The sequence below is a fragment of the Ambystoma mexicanum genome, chromosome 8 (genome assembly GCF_040938575.1).
Source record: "Ambystoma mexicanum isolate Mex_15411 chromosome 8, UKY_AmexF1_1, whole genome shotgun sequence".
Taxonomy (NCBI): Eukaryota; Metazoa; Chordata; class Amphibia; order Caudata; family Ambystomatidae; genus Ambystoma; species Ambystoma mexicanum.
The window spans coordinates 814028321-814046238 of NC_090929.1; the positions used below are offsets into that span (position 1 = coordinate 814028321).

Sequence of the window (17918 nt, forward strand, 5' to 3'; positions counted from 1 at the left end):
AGGAGGAGGTGAAATAAGGCCATTGCATAGAAAAGTACAAGCTGTACAAAACTGGGCCACCCCTACTACTCAAACCCAAGTGAGAGCCTTCTAAGGTCTCACTGGGTATTACAGGAACTTCATAGAGAACTATGGGACCACAGCTCCTCCCTTGAATGTCACCTCCTGTCCCAAATTCCCTAAAAAGGTCAGGTGGAATGAGGAGTGCAATCAAGCCTTTGAAGGTCTAAAGAAAGCCCTTTGTCAAGCTCCAGTCCTAAGAGCTCCTGACTATCACCAACCCTTCATTGTACAAACTGATGCTTCTAATGTAGGTACAGGTGCAGTCCTTAGTCGACTGGATGAGAAAGGTAGGGAACACCCCATTTGTTTCATCAGCAGGAAGTTAAAGGATCCTGAGACAAGGTGGGCAACAATAGAACGTGAATGTTTTGCTATTGTGTGGTCACTGAAGAGGTTTAGACCATACTTGTATGGATGGATCTACCTTCATCATTCAGACTGACCACCAACCCTTGAAATGGCTGATGCAAATGAAAGGGGAAAACCCAAAGTTACTCAGATGGGCAATCTGCCTACAAGGATTTGATTTTTCCATTGAGCACAGAGCAGGAAGTCACCACCAAAATGCTGATGATCTCTCTAGGATGTTTGTAACAGACTAGAGGTATGAGAACCATCCAGGAGTGGATTAAATCCTCCTGTCCCTTAGTCTGGGGGGGGGGGGCGCGAGTGTTAGGGAGAATTCTCATTATATGGCTAATTTCCCTCACCTAGTGAGTCCCCCAGCAGTTTTGCTGGATTTCTGGAGTCTGGAGTTTATTTTTTTCACTTGGTAAGAGTGTGAGCTTTTCTCCCACTCTTACCCATGTTTTGCCATGTGTATTTTCTCTGTTTTTGTGATTGTGGACTCTGGGGTATACCACTTCAGTAGCCCCCTTCTTTTTAGTGTTACACAGCACCTTCAGTGCAGTGACACAGGGTTGTCTTTTAGACTTCCCACCGACTCCATTTCTGGGGCTGACTACTGTCCCCCAGAAAAGGGTAAAGTTGCCATTAACTTTACTTAGTCATTTAACCACAGATCCAGTACACCCCATCTTACATGGAGTACTGGAAAGGGTTAATCCTTAGCCTTTTTTATCTGTACCTCCTAGAGCATTGTTTTGCTCTTTTAACATTTAGACTTGGCTGGTGGCAGTGGTATCTACCCTAACTTTTCTACCGCGATTATACTAGATAAACGTGGTATTGTTTTAAGCTATTATATTAGCCTCAAACTTAAACCCGCTTGACCAAATACTTTTTCTTTTGGCTTCGTTCGGGTTTATTCGCCATTTCTTTTTGTTAAAGTCCTTCTTGTTTTTTACTTTGCGCGGCAAACCAGGTTTGCCTTCTTTGTTAACTGTCTTTTGGTGGGCTTCTGCCAAGAAGCCCTCCTCTAGTTGCCTGGGTGTCTAGGTGGGCTGAATGTGAATGGAGGGGTATAGTCACCCCCTGCACAGGGTATCCTAGGAAACCCAAGTTGCACTTTGCCATGATTGGCTGAGGTGGTTGTCCGAGCCGGATAACCCCCCCTGCTGCGTGATTGACAGCCAGGCTGTGTGAATGTGGGATTTTCGCATAAAAGGCAGGACTCTTGGGCTGGAATTCAGAGTCGCCACTGGATCTACAAGGAACCGAAGAGCAGCGGAGAAGAAGTCAGCTGCTGTAACTATCCTGTCCCGGTGAAGCCCTACTGCAGTCCTGAGCCATCTACACTTTGACGACCAGAGAAGATCCAGTCCGGAGTCTTCTTCCCTTGAGCCTGGTGGGGATAACCAGCTCATCTTCTACAGCCAGAGGATCCTCTTCGTGGTCGAAATCGCTGCACCGTGCTGTAGTGGTCCGGATAGCCATCTGAAGAGCCTCTCCTGTTTTTAAGGAGCGCACCTTTTTATTCACCGTCGCTGCTGCCAGCTTCAGCCCTGTGTGGTGCAGACCCCTCCAGACATCCTCCTTCAGATCGAAGCTCCAGGAACCCAAGGTCTGCAGGAAACTACCAGGAACAACTGATGTGGCACCAGCTTCTTCATTGAATAAGGTACTGTGTTCTGCTTGAGGAATTCGGGTGAATCCCTTTTCTCCTCCTACAAGGCTTGCCCTTATCTTCCCTCCTTCTTATAACCTTTGCTTCCTCCATTGACAATATCTAAGTACTCCTGGCTACGTTGAATCGTGAACTGTCCGACTGTGTGATCCTCTACAACAGGAACCTGGTTCCACTTGACACTGGCTCAGGCCTATTGACTCTTGAATTTCTGTCTATGAGTGTTCTATGATTCTGTCTGCCTTTACAAAAGTATTGCATATGATTTTTGCCCCCAACTCTCTCTGGGTATCTAGGTGCTAAGTATGTTTTTGCCCCGGTAATAATTCTTGCAGCGGATACGCATTTCTTTAGTAAGACCGAAATGTAATTTCTGTCAAAAAGCGATCGCAAGTGTATTCCCGGTAACGTCTTTAGTTCCGCAACCCCGGTCCGCTAAAACATAGGGTACTTACCTTGAGCTATACTGTACAAAGTGAATTGGTTGGTTGTAGTGTATTTTACATGTGGTTTTGAATTAATAGATGTGTCATGTTTATAACTAATGGTTTACAAATAAATGCACTTATATTTTTTACCTGAAACCTTGAGTCAGTGTTTGCTTGAGTCACAGTAATTGTGGTCCCTTTGTGTAATCTCTGCTACTGCTCATATACTCTTGAGATAAGCCTGGCTGCTCCGCTACTGCTACCACTTGAACATATTGGTACAGGCTTGTACCAAAGGTAAAACTTGTATTGACACCTGTAGTCTTAATTGTGTGTAGTGGTCCCTAAGGGCACTGCACAGGATTCTGCCTAACACAGATTCTATCACATACAATACAGGGAGCCTATCTAGTGTGGGAACCTTTTGGGAGGCGTTAAATGTAGTTATCAGAGGAGTAGCGATGGCGGGGTCGTGGGGCGTCCAGGCTACCATCAGTAAAGAACTGGCCTCTGTAGAAGAACAGCTGAGGAAATTGGAGCAGTCCCGAGGGAGGCTCCCAGACGAAACATCAGGGATTATGGAGCTCAAACAGGAATTCAATGAGTGCTGGGAGAGGCTGGGTAAGCATAACTACGCAAAATACATAGAGAGGCAGCACAAAGAAGGGGATAAACCAGGCTGACTACTACCATGTCTGTATAAAAAGGAAGCGAAACAGTGCCCTATCCACTTGATACGCATGGGACTAGGGGATGTGTGCCACACTCAGGCTGGGGTGAATGAGGCATTCCAGGAGTTCTGCAAGAATCTCTATCCAGAGGGGCCCCTGATTCCGGGGGACTATCTAGAAGAAGTGTTGGGGGAGATAGCACTCCCTAGGCTAAGCCAGGAAGCGAGGGATGGGCTCGAGGAGCCTATCACCCCGGAAGATATACAAAGCACGATCACAGCTTTACCGACAGGGAAGACCCCCGGATCAGATGGGCTGCCGAACACATTTTATAAGGCTAAGCATTGGAACTCGCCCCACACTTACTTAATTCTTTCATGGAATCCTATGAGGTAGGCATCCTCCCCCTTAGTTTGAGGGAATCCACGGTTATACCGCTTCTTAAATCTCACAAGCCCCCAACTGAGTGCAGCTCATATAGGCCCCTCTCAAGGCTCAATCAGGATAATAAGATATTGACGTCTATTCTAGCAACTAGGCTAAAGCAAGTGAAACACACCCTGATACACCCGAATCAAACTGGCTATGTGCCAGGCCACAGTATGGCCTGGAATCTGAGGAGGTTACATCATGTGATTGACAGAACGGCATCCTGGTAAACTTTGGGAGCCATAGCCACGCTAGATGCAGTGAAGTCGTTTGACTCCATTAGACTCTCCGTAGGATTGGCTTTGGACGAATATATATTAAGTGGGTCCAACTGGTGTATACAAGACCGATGGCAAGAGTGAAAACGAGTAGGAGCATTTCGGTAGCATGGGAATTGGAAAAAGGAACAAGACAAGGTTGTCCACTGTTCCCGCTACTTTACATCCTTGCCATGGAACCTATAGCACAGTACCTCAGGGCGGAATACATAGAGGCGGGTATGGAGGTAGATGGGACCAGACATTTTATACCGCTATATGCTGATGAAACGTTGCTGTATATCCAGAACCCTGAAGACAACCTAGAGTTATTATTGGTGGCCCTAACACGATTTGCGAATCTGTCGGGGATCACGATCAGCACAGACAAATCAGCCTTGTTTCTAATAGTAGGGTGGCACAGGACAGAGCTGAAGGCGCTGCCTGTTCTGGCTCTGCAGTGGAAAACATCTACGTTTAGGTCTGGGAGTCAATGTATACCATTAGCCAGCCAAAGAACACACACACACAACACGCTGAATGCCCTAGAGGGCGTTCAGAGCTCAATGAAGTTCTGGGCTAAGTTGCCACTGTCGATGGGGAGGGCAGCCCTGCTGAAAATGATGGTACTCCCTAGTCGTCTATACTTCTTCGTCAATATCCTCTTCTACATACCTCAATCCTTTTTTAAGACACTGGACAGCATTTGTAGAAGTTTTCTGTAGCTGAATGGGAGGAATAGGATTGCATTGTCCATACTGCATAGGCCACACGAGGAAGGAGGCATCAGGATCCCACATTTCGAGATCTATTACGTAGCGGGGCAGTTGACATTCATGATGGACTGGCTAGCAGATGATCCCACCCCGGACACACGAATGCTGCAACCCAGTGGGGCACACCATTATCTAAAGGAATTAATATGACTTGGAAAGCCGCAGGGAGGGCAATGATCGCACTTAGTGTCCCTGCGGGTGAAAATGTGGAATAGGGAATGATAAGGCTCACTGACCCATTTTCAGTAAAGGACCCCTGGTCTCGGGAGTAGCATCCACAGCACAGGCGAGGCTGAGTATACGTGCACACTGGGAATCACATGGGGTGGCCACAATAGGGGACTAATTGCATTATACCTCTTTCATACCATTTGCAGAGCTGGTGGAACACACCGGGTTGCATAAAGGCCAATGTTTAGTAGGTGGCATAATTAAAAAAGAGATCATACATCGATGGCCTGCGCACAGCGAACTACAGGAGAAGCATGGCATGGTGGACACGCTGTACAACATTTCTGATGGAGGGCACGCAATATCCCGAATATATGATATAGGCCCCCATCGCTCTTGGCAATAAGGGGTAAATGGGCGGAAGACTTGGGAACACCCTTTACTGATGAACAATAGTGGGTGGTACTGAGATACCATAAGAAAGCGTCCAGGAACCCGAGGCTGCAGTTTATACAACTGTTGATAACACACAGAGCATACATGACACCTCAGAGGATCTCTAAGTTTCTGGGAGCAGATGAGAAAGCGTGCCCAGGTGTAGGGCGGCAGACGCAGGGATATTGCACATGTTTTGAGCGTGCTCAAGTAGTTGTGCAATATTGGCAAGGGGTAGTGAATAGACTGGATAGGGGATTGGGGGGGGGCTAGATGTGCTTTCCCCGGGGGCATGCCTGTTGTTTCGCTTATCACACCCCAAGAGAGCCAAGCATATCAGTAAATTGAAGGATTTGGCGTGTATCTAGCCAAATGAAGAATTACCATGGTATGGAAGTCAACTAGGGCCCAGAAGTGGAAGAATGGTAGCTGGACTTGAGGAAGTGGGCGATGGCTCAAACTGCGCATGGAAGGGGGCGGCAGGGGGAATTGGGGGAACCGATAATGGGAGTCACAGAATGGGAAGCATTATTACGAACCTTATTTGACGGGGGGCGGGACTGAGGTGGGCGGTAAAGACCTACATATAGGGGATGAGAGGTCTCAGACTTGAAGGGGATAAGGTGGTGACAGGACATTAGTTTTGCAGGCAAAAAGGGGTGGGGGGAATTGGGAGGGAGGGAGAGGAGGGTTGGTTCTATGTGTGGGTTGATCCGGTACATCGAGACAACCGTGGGTGCTTCATCTTGCAGTGCAGTGAAATGTTTTCCTTTGTGTATTAAAAATGAATAAAACCTATTTAAAAAATAAAAAGGTAGGAGAGGCCGCCTGGGAGTGTAAGCTTGAGGAGGTGGAGCTGGAGAGGGCCACTGAGCCCACAAGTTCAGAAGTGCTCTGAACACGGGAAACAGACAAGATAAATGGAGCCCAAAGTGTGAGGTGGCATGACCATGAGAACATCATGGTGGGCAGGTTTCCATTTTAACAATGCCAACACCATACCAAACATGAATTGGAAAATGCTCTGGTCACCCATTGAGATAATGAGACGCCAAGAGAGAATGAGAGAACCACAAGGAGAAGATGCTGGTAGAAGAGAGCTGGAAGAGAAACCGAGTGAAGGAGAAGTTCCCAAGACAGTACCGGCCTAGTGACATTTCTCCGGCACAGCAAAGGTAACAGGGAGAACGAGAGAACCGGGAGGCCGACCAGAACTCATTATCCAAGCACAGAGACAAGTGACGAAATTGTAAAACTAAATCTAATGAACTCTAACAGTGTAATGTAAGAAGAAGGATCATCAATAATCCTGAGAGGGGGATCAATGGAACGTGGGTCACACTATCCTACCAAGAGGGGAAAACAACCAGTTATATGGAAGATATGGGACTGTGCCTTCCAGATACCCTGCTTCATTTGCTCTTGCTTCTATCACGCTCAATTTCTACTCTTCCTCTCCTTGCCTCTCTCTAAACTCCCTCTCCAAGTCCTCCCGTCTCTACTCTCTCCTCTCTTCTGTTCCTCTGATGCCTCTCATACCTTCTAGGCCTGGCAGCCACCCTTTTATGTTACTCCTCCCTACTTTTCACTGCTATTGCCTCTTCCACATTACTACCCTCTCATCCACAATATGACTGCCTCCTCCACAATACTACTCCCTCCACATTTATATTAAGACAAAAAAATCAGTACAAGTTCAGGTTTTGGGTTTTGTTTCATATATTCTCAGTTTCTCTCTGGGCGATCTATAACAAAGGACGATATCTGTCCATGTGATGCAAATATATGGTTTGAAAAAAGAATGCATTTCCTACCTGTACTTTTAAAACCATAGGCCTTTTCTTCTACAAAGTCACAGATGGCACCGGCATCCTCATTGTGCCAACAGTTGTGAATGCCTTGATCTTGTTTCACACACTCGATAAGGGTGTTCTCTGTGCCGCTGCACTCTACATTGTCTAAATGGATAGGTCCTTGCCCTTCTCCAAAAAAAGCCATTAACCGGGCTTTAGCTGGACCCCTGAAATTGAAGAAGGAAAAGTTGTTTGTAATCCTACTTTATCATTTTTATCGACATTAAATTAAAATATACTGAACAGTTCCATCTATAGGTAGGATCTCTGAACACTTTTGTTGTAATAAATAAAAAAATAATTTCCAAATTAGAAATTAAGTGCATATAACGGATTTCAATTTGGTGATCACTTTCAGGAGGAGAGGTGCAACGAAATTACTTCTGTTCTGCAGGTGTACACGGATGAGCTATAGTAAAATCACCTACTAAGCCCGCACACTTCTACAAACCAACAGTGATCCCAATAATAAAGGTAAAGCATGCACAGTCTTTTTTTTATTGATATAGCTGATCTAGAGCAACTTTACAATATACACATGATATATATCCAATTTGCAAAATTGAAATTAAAAGAAAAATCATTTAAAAAGGAGAGAAAACACAACTCATCCTAAGAAACAATTTAAACTAAAACTAAATGATCAATCATTTACAATAGTAGAACAATATAAATAAAGAAAAAAAGAGAATGCCATAATTAATATGAATCATAATCAAGATCTATGCGCTTTTGTCAACATTTCCTATTGGCCGTTCTTAACATAATATCCAACTTGGCGAAAACTAAAAAATAGCATTGTTAATTTTTAGTTCTTTCAAGAAATTGATTGCGTTGATTTGTACATGCCCTAGGTGTCCTGCATGAATCATGTGCCATAAATGCTCCGATGATACCTCACAATAATCCTTCAAAACTTTCTCAAAATATTTACGTCGTAAGGTGACCAAGGCTAAGCATTCAACCATGAGATGCATAATGTCTCCTTTTGGTCTAGTTGGTTGCAAAAGCGACAGACATTATCGGATGCTTTGATTTTTAGACGAGTCACTTGAACTTCTCTTGTGTTCCAAAGATTGAAACGTAAGCGGATAAAGTCATATCTATGTGCTACTGATGGGTGCTGACTCAAGTATTTTCCTGGGTTACCGTATCTCGTCATACCAAATATATTTCCATCAACGTCATGGAATTTCTCACATTTAGATATTTTCTGAATCCAATCCATCAGAAAAAGTTTGGTCTTTTTTCACGCATTGGATTCTGAATCAGTGTCACTAATGAAGAATCTGTTATTGCCAGAGTATGCACAACCAATTTACTCCATTGCAAGATGAATTTGTCCTTAGAGGAAAAAACATACCTCGCCAACACACTCAGAACTGTCGGTGAATGAAAGGCTAAGATGCACTTACGATACATTGCAATGACTTGCCACTGATAACGTGCATACAATGATATTAAACCCAATTCATTACGCATCAAACGAACCAGCACACATTGTGGTAAATTTAACTGACTACGCCAAAATTTCCCCTCCAATTCAGACCATATTCCTTCTTGCAAGGGTGGCTTAGTTTCGGAGGCATACAGCAAGATAGGAGTAACCTTTTGTAGATAGTATGTGATAGCAGGTTTTAGAGTAAATTTTACCAGAATCATTTTCGCCTGAGAGATTGAGGTTGTTAACTTAGTTTTAAGGTTCTTTATATAAAACTTTGTGTCATTATGTCTTGATATTACCATGCCTAAATAAGTGTATTGTTGAACACATTCTAATGTAACTCCTCCCAGTGACCATTTTTGTTTTTTCCCTTTATTTTCACGCAGGGTGTTACACAACATCACTTTAGTTTTCTGTAGATTTATCGTATGAAGATTGGCTTGGGTGTAGCATTAAAGGGCATTTAACTGCCTCTGAAGGCCTTTTGGTGTTTATGAGATCCTCACCAAATCATCAGCATAAAGTAATGCTGTTATTAGTTGGTTGTTCATTCTTGGAGCATCGGTGATGACTTCCTGAAATGCTTCACCCAAGTCTGAGATATAAAAGGTAAAGAGAGCTGCTGCCAGAGCGCAGCCCTGTCTCAACCCTCGAAAGGTTTCAATTGAGTCAGACAATTGTCCATCTGCTGTGAGTCTTACTCGAATGGTGTTTCTGTGATGTAAATCTTGTAGTAAAGAAATAAGGTATGATGGACAACTATTGAGGAGCAATTTTCAAGCCAGAGTCTGTCTAGAGACCGAATCGAAGGCCGCTTTAAGGTCAACAAAGACCAAATAAAGAGGCTGCTTGATGTTCTCATGATGTAAAATTATTGAGGTCAACGTCAAAGGGTTCACCGAGTTACCCAAGCCTGAGATAAAACCAGTTTGAAACGGGTCTCGCTGCTGATATTTAATGCACCATCTTGTGAAGTCTCTCAAGACAAATCTTGTGAATATTTTGCCCGGGGCATCGAGCAGCGCGATTGGATGATAATTGGCTGCGTTCGCACAATCTCCCTTCTTAAATATTGGGACTATCACTGAGCCAACTAGAGGGTACCACATTGGTTTGGATTACCTGCTAAAAAATCTTGTGCTAGATGCTTGCCCAATGTAAAGGATGTTTCTTAAACATGAAGTTATTGAGACCAACTGAGCCCGGACCACAAGAGTTACTTAATTTACCAATACATTCCAAAATCTCCTGTTCGGTAATATACAGGCCACTATAGTTGGAAGGCTCAGCGATAGTCTCACCTCCAATAGTAACTGGGAGGGCGTACAATTGTGAAAAATCCTCAACCCATTGTGTCTCATTAACTCCATTAATTTGCACCGGTTTTTGGGCCATCTGGTTTGCCAAGTTTTTTTAGGGTCCATATCTGGGCCGAGTTCTTATTACTTAAGGCCTGGAGCATAATTTCACCATCTCTTTGGTATAGGTGAGCCTGGTGGCCACGTTGCCAGTTTCTATATTTACTTTGGGCAGCTTTAATAGCCTCTTTTTTATTCAGTACTTGGGATGCAAGAATGATTCTTTTTGTTGTTCTAAGCCAAATTTTCATCTCCCGTACCTCGGGGCTAAATTCATGTCTTGGTTTCAACCTTGTAGATCCAGGAGCTTTGTTACAAGCTTGATACAAGTGAAGATGACTTGTATATGCATGTGAGGAGGATGCAATTATATTGTTCTCAAGTGATTTTAAAGCATCTCTGTTCCAATTGAATCTAGTTTGCGCATTATTCACTATCAATGGTTGTTGATATGTGAACTTGTTATTATCGCTCATAGTCTGTTGTTCTAGCCAATGTAACACTAGCAATTCATGATTGCTGTTATTCTATTTCTCTACAGAGAATTTCACCGCCTTATTAAAGGTGTTCCGATCAATGTAAATATAGTCGATAATGGAAGCACTCTTAGATCGATGCCAGGTACATTGGGTTGGGATATCTCCTGGGAGAGAACCATTGCACATTACATAGTTTCTCTCCTCCATTATAGTTTGCCATTTCTTTATGGTTATACTTTCACTGTCATTTTTTGATGTTAAAACATGCATATTCAAGTCACCCGCAATTACAGTCATTGTAATGTCAGGCGCCAACGCTATGATATTTAACAGATCTTAAAAATCTGACAGAAACTTTCCATCTGTGATCCTTGCAGGATTACAGTACACATTTATTATGGCTATGGAACCACCAGGACGTGTCACTCTTACCATCAACTGGTACAAATTCGGGGCATCCCATAGGGAGATGTTCCATTTTTTATGGTCTTTAATCGCAACCAGTAGGCCCACAGAAGGCCGACCACGAGCTGCACATTTAGCTGCATGTAACACTATCGAGTGGCTCTCCCAAATGGGTACCTCGATGAGCCATGTTTCCTGCAGTAAAACTATGTCATACACCCCTAAAAAGTCAGCATTGGGTCCAAACAAATGTGACAAACCGTGTGCATTCCAACTAGCGACTGATATGACATTTTGATCTAACTCCTGGAGTGGTTATGATCGTGGTGTCCACTCTTTTCGCTGAAACTTATTTTTAGGAAATCGGTCCTGTCTCTGTGATGGGAACTTTGTTTCATTAGATCAGGCTTTTCCGGCGTTGTTAACAATGGAATTATTGTACAAGCATTCATCTTTGGAATCACATGGAGTTGGGTCAAGTGCCAAGAGGAAACCCATCTCGAATAACTCTATGCGTGCTTGCCATAGAGCGTTCCTCACAAGATTAGACTGCATCCACAATTGTACAACTGACGGATTCTCATCATTTAGAAATTCAATCTGTTCAACATCCAACATATGGTTTAAAGTGAGCAGCACAACGTTTTAGAATGAGCCTATGGTATTTTTTCCACTTATGAACATCAACATTACCTGACTTGGATACCCGCCCATGTACTAAACCACCATTATCCTTTTCCACCATGCATTCACTCTCATGTGCTCCATTCTCAATGTTTTCCACTGCGTTGAAATTAACACTTTTTACCAATTCCTGTGATCTATTCACAGGCGTTTTTTACTCGTTGTTCCTAATTTGTTTGTAATGTGTGAAGGTATTTTTCCATGGCAGTAGCAATCTGAATAGTAATATCTACATCAGGCCCCACCTTTCCATTACCAGGGACCCCAGGAGCAGAGTCGATGGCCATTGCCATTGTACTTGTTTTCTGGGTCATTTGGGCTATCGGCAAGGGAGTGACTTGTACATCACCCAGTTGTTCATGTCTCTTAGATTGTGTGTCTGCTGAGACAGTTGGAGCCCCTCTACTGTTTAAGGAAAGGTTTCTAACTTCAAGATTATAACATGCTTAAAGGTCGAGACCTTTACTCAGTACTTCATTACTCATCTGCATAGAAATATCCAATCCTGGCGTATGTGTAGGTTTTCTAGTGGGGGCCACCTGTGTGTCTCTAGAAATTCCGTTGATTTTTTGTTTCCTTCCCAAACTTGATGTCATTGTTTTTTGCAACAAGACATATTTTTCAATGGATTTGTCTATTTGAGCTTTAAGGTCACCGAGAATTAAAGCATGTGTTGAAGCTACAGCATCAGAAACTTGAGAGGGCAAGACCACTTTTTGGATCCATGGTTGTATTGATGCTGCGACGTCAGAAACCAGAGGGGGCTAAACCACTTTTTGTTTCAGTTGGTGTGTTTCACCACCCTCTTTATCTTCACCTGGCTCTGCGACTGAGGGACCTTTGTCTGCCTCTTCAATCGCATCCGCCAAATCAGTCAGAGGAGAGTATTCACTCACTGTCGTTGTTAATCTTGTGGCGATACTCTGACTCGTCTGTTGTGTGTTCGGTTTGGGTTGTGAGACAGCTACTCGCATCGCTGTATTTAATCTCGACTTTAAACCAATTTTACGCACAAATTGCTTGATTCCTCCCAAAGCCCTATTCAATGTAACCTTGTGATTTTTGCTTTTCTACTTTGGAGGGCTGTTATTATTGATTTTCTTACGAGGATTGTCGAATAAATTATAGGTTTGAGCCGGTATTGAAACTTCATTATTGAGCAAGGACAGCTCTTTAACAATGCCTCCCAAAGAAGAAACGCCAATAACAGCGGGCAGTATTTCAATTCCATGAGAGACATCTGGTATCAAGCAAGGCAGCTCCCCCTGTCCTGGGTTCACAACTTCAATATTTCCTAAATGCTGTGAGCTGCAGGCAACTGGCGATCTTACAGGATCCCTTATAACCGCAGATATCATTGGAATCACACTCTCACATACACCACCCTTGTAAAATTCAATGGCCTCACAGTTAGTTATCTTTCCATTATTCCCATGCTGCACATTAACATCACCACATTTGTCACATTTGATCCCTCTCCCAATTTCTTGCATCCATAATACTATTTGGTCAATCTACAAGTTCTGTTTAGTGATTTTTACATCAAGGGTATCAAATAGTTTTCTGAGTGACACTATGGTCATGTTCATTGCATTAAGCGTGATTCCCAGTAAGTCTGCCTGGGACTGTAGAGGCACTATGTCTCTCAATGATCTTTTAGGGGTTAGTCGCTCTTCATTAATTGTCATCCCTGGAGTAGATCCTTCAGATTGTGACTTTCCAAAGAGGCTTGGAGAATGGTACAAACTGTTAGCCTCTATATCAATTTGCGAGGAGGAAGCAATAATCGAGGGGTCTTCAGTAAGTGAGATGTGGTCATGACTCAGACTTTTGTTACTCAACCCAATTGTCATTATTGCTGGAGCCAAGTTGTCATCGTCCGTGCATAAATCCGCTTGGCATTCAGCGTGTGAGACAACTATGGGTATACTCAGAGGGGTTTTATTTTCATCCACACTCCTGATCTGCAAGTCAGTAATGGTTGATTTAAGCATGACAGACGTGCTAGTCACTTTCAGCTGGTTCGGCAAACCCGACTTCAATGTGTACGTTATGCAGTTTCGCCAACATGTGAGGGCTGTATCTTTCCACTATTTACCCTGTATTCCGCTACACTGCGTTATATTCTGTGAGTAAACCCTTTTTTGTAAGATTCTATTAAACGCTAACCGTCCGACTGGAGTGCTGGCTCTCATTGGAGGTTGCCATTGCTCAAAAGAAAACTCCACAGCCCCAACTGTAGTAACTCAAATACTCACAATTGCTGTGGTTGTTTAAGCCTGCTGCTTATAATATTAGCGCTCAAAGGGTTATTCCCGGCAGTCATGCTAAGGCAGTAGGATGATTTGCAAGTTCAACCAGTTAAAGAGTTCCGCTCAGTACACTCGCAATCAATGTAGTTGTTTAATCCTGCTGCTTATAATTTGAGCGCTCAAAAGGTATGTACCCGGCAGTCACGCTAAAGCAGTAGGATAATTAGCGTGATCAGACATTCCTTTGGGAGGAACGCCGCCCACTCCTACAGTGGCCAAGTGACCACTTCAGATTCAAAGTTCCATATAAAAAAAAAAAAGGGAGGATGGCAAAACACTTTGCCGACGTCGAATTTACCCTTAATATGTGTTTATGAGGGCAGCTGAACAAAACCAGTGCAGAAAAGAGGGAAAGCAGACCACCGACCCAGAGAAAGCCAAGGACTTCAACGCCTCGCCGCTTCACCTCCTTAACACCTCTTTAGCACACACGGAGGTGGCGGCGGGCGAGACAAAGGAAGATGAAGATGCCAGCAAGCTATCCCGGGGCCGGGACACTTACCCTCAAGGCTTGGAGCGCTAACCTCAGAGCCCTGCCGGCAGGCACTCGCCAGATATCTCACCTTGTATGAGAAAGTCTACTGCTGCTGCTGCTACTTCCACGTTGCTTGCTCACATTCTGCGCGGGTCCCTTAGCCAAGACTTTGACCAAGGTGCAGGGACGCGGAGACACGAAACACAACACATTGGGTAAAGAATTGTCAAGCCGCACCGTGAGCACACTCTCGATCTACAAACAGCCGCTTCTGACAATCAGACCATGCACAGTCAAGAGATTTACCTCCTTCGCCTATTGTGGTAACGTGGGCCAAGGGAAGGGATTCAAGAAGGGTGTGAATGTTATTCAGTAGCAACCCATCAGCAAATGATAACAGTTGAAAATAAAGGAAATGCCCAATCAAGGTTCTATACAAAAATATACATACTTTAATTAAAACACCATTTGCAAGAAAACTAAATCAAGAAACACTGTACCGATCCCACCTGTGTGAAAAGAAAAGAGAATATTCAAAAGACAGAAGATGCAGCCCTCTGGGAATCTGGGGAAGTAAAGGCAATTAATAACCACAATGATAGTAAAACTCATATGTACTTGTGTGAAAAGGGATAAATGGTGACCTAGCCAGTCTCTAGGGCCTAGAAATGGACTAGGGGCTAGGGAGAAATTGCCAGTCAATAGTGCTTTTATGTTTGCCTTGGTGGCTCGACAACAGCAAACTATTCTTCTAGGCGCTGTTTGTGCAGTTCGAAGTGGCTAGTGTGTGGAGGTTGCATTGCTCTAGGCATGGAGCCGGCATCAATCAGAGATAGAATGGAAGCTTGTTGCACTTCAAGGCGATTCTTGAAGAAGAGCGGATCATGAGGGCCACCAGAGTTGGTTCGATGGTCAATTCGACTGAAGATGCTGGTAACTAGATCAATGCAATTAGTTTGCTGAGGAGCTTGAGGAAATTCAGATTGTGAGGGCTGACAGGGTCGGTCCAACGGTCGGTTTGACTGAAGATGCTGGAACCGGATAGACGGTACAATGTAATTCGTTTGTGATGAGCTTGAAGAAATGAGGATTGTGAGGGCCGCCATGGTTGGTCCGAATGTCGGTCCATCTTTTAAGATGATAGAAAATGGATAAACAGTTTGGTTCAAGAAAATTGATGCAACATCTGATGGTCACAGTCCAATGGTTTTCTACGGTCCGATTCACTGGCGATGAAGATCGGCAACAAAGATGCTGGTGGATTTATTGCGGTTCTAAGACAGCAGATGCAACGTGAAGCTTGGATGTCGAGCTGAGGCAATGCTACGCTTAGCTAGCATGGTGTGAAGGCAGACAAGTTTTAATGTGTAGATCAGAAGTTCAAAGCTCTGTTAAGTGTCAAAGGCAGCTCTGGAGGGTCCAGATGGTTTGATGCAGTCAAACTAGCTTGAATCGAGGTTTGCAGTAGTTCGACTGCAGCAAATGTAGGCATCCTGGCTGTCTTGGCTCTCAGGTCCTGTGGGTCCCCTCAGGGGTCTCAGGAACAAGTGCAGCCCATGTTCTCAGGCTCCCAATGCAAGGGGGGAAAGTGAATACTACCAGAAGTCTTTCACCACAATGAGGTTCTGTGACAGGCAGCCGGCCGGTCTTGTTCCATCAGCAGGTGGCCTCCAATATGCTGTGGGGATCAGTAGGGAATAGAGCTACCCTCTGCCTTGGACACTCACTTTACCTTACTGGAGGAGGGCTTTGGAAAGTCAACTCTCCCAACAGATTTTCAATTAAACCCTTCCTTGGGTGTTTGTTGCAAAGAAAGAGTGGTAGACCCCTTATTTTAAATTGTCTTCAGGTGATTGGTCAAAAGCAGGACTACTTTAAGGGCCTAATCCCTGACATTGGAACATGTGGACTTTTCATCCTGACATCATACCCAAAGTGTTTTGTGCTACAGGAATTCAGGGGGGCATGAAGGAAAGACAGAGGTGGAGAGAAGCAAGATGATGGAAATGTCCTCTATCTGTATGGAGCTTCCTCTGTCTACAAAAGCCTCACCCCTTACCTTCACAGTAGAACCAAAGTCCCTTTTAGTATGCAGCACCATGGTGTAAGGCTACTCTTTTTGTGAATGGGTGTGCCTTTAGATTCCTGTTCCCAGGACTTCTTCCAGTAGAGTGACTATCCCTCTGTGGAGGAGGTTACTGGCCCTCGCAAAGGAACAATGAGAGAGAAACCTCAAGGCTCCAGTCTTGTTGGCAGAAGCGAGGAAAACCTGGCTCAGGGTAATATACATAACCCTTCCACAGCTGAGCAGGCTTCACACAGCTGACATATTTGTGATATCAATTGTTACGTGGCTGTAATAACTATGAACAATACAATCCACCATACCCTATGGCTAATATTTGAAGTTTAACGTGCCACCAGGATGGAACTCATAATTATGGGGGTTTGGAACAGAGGTGAATGTGTTAAATGCAGCCTCTCTGCTGCAATGACTTTTGTTGTCACTGCAGCTGTCAAGGTGCACCTGTGCCCTGAACCTACTCTGTGCCATGGGAGAGCAGGGGCTGCAGATCAGGATACTGATTCAGCCAGGCACAGTGTGTACTATATGTTTGGTATGCCGTTTGGGGAGAATGGGGTCTGGTCCGCAGAATACCCTCTCTGAGAGAGAATCTAGTGCATTCACTCTGCCTGACCACCCTTGGTCCTGCACCCTCACCCCATAGTGAGGCAAAAAACATGGGGGTCATCTTCAACTCTACTCTCTCCTTCTCTTCTCACATCTCGGACAAAAAGTCCCACTACCAGCTGCACCTTCTCAGAGGTATTCTACTTTTTCTCACCTTCCCCCAGAGGCTCACTGTCTCCAGAGCCCTGGTTCTCTCCAGACTGGACTACTGCAACAGTCTCTTTCTCAATCTTCCTACCTCTACTTTTCAACTTATCCAAACAGAGCCTCAAGCTCAGGGACTACATCTCTCTGGCATTGAAATCCCTCCACTGGCTCCCCATGGCTGCAAGGATCAAGTTCAAGTCCCTCTGCATAGTCCACAAGGCTTTTTGTGGCCGGGCCCCTATTATCTACACTGCTCTCTTCCTAAATACTCTCCTTCCATACCCCTCTGCACGGCCTCCTCCAACTATCTGCAGGTGAGCCGTTTTTTCCAAACAGAGATTTGGGGGTAGATCCTTATCCTCGGCATGTGCCTCCCTCTGGAACAGCCTATCTGCCTCTCTCTGTCTTGAGCCGCACCTCCTTAAATTCTGGAAACTCCTCAAGACTTTCATCTTCTCTTCCTCTTTCTCTTGCTACCTCCTTCCTCCTCTCTCCTGCTTCCCTCCTTTGTTCTCATCCCCAACCTGCTTAGTCAGCTGACTGGTCGCCTGGTGCACCTTTAGAGCCTCACAGGTCCTAGCCAACCCCACCAGTCCTGCACGTGCCTGCCGGACTCCGAACTCTGCCTTGCACTACTGCACTCAGAACACGTTACATGAGAATGGCACCAACTCTGCACTTAATCCTGGCCCCTGCTGGACTGGGCGCACTTGTCTCCACCCCCTCCCTCGCACTTCTGTCTTCGCACTTGCACAACCTTGTATGCAACAAGTTTAGCATGTTTGTCTGTCATGTCCTCCTCTATCTCCCCTC

At 44.6% G+C, this 17918-nt stretch overlaps 1 protein-coding gene across 2 annotated transcripts in view; it reads right to left on the reverse strand.

The window, feature by feature from the left end:
- Positions 1-17918, reverse strand: part of LOC138472476 (neurotrypsin-like) — a 1741737-nt gene that overhangs the window by 472649 nt on the left and 1251170 nt on the right. For both annotated transcript variants that reach the window (XM_069610681.1, XM_069610682.1), the window contains exon 11: positions 7071-7276. In XM_069610681.1, the coding sequence (XP_069466782.1) occupies positions 7071-7276 (206 nt within the window). The remainder of the gene's footprint in view (positions 1-7070; positions 7277-17918) is intronic.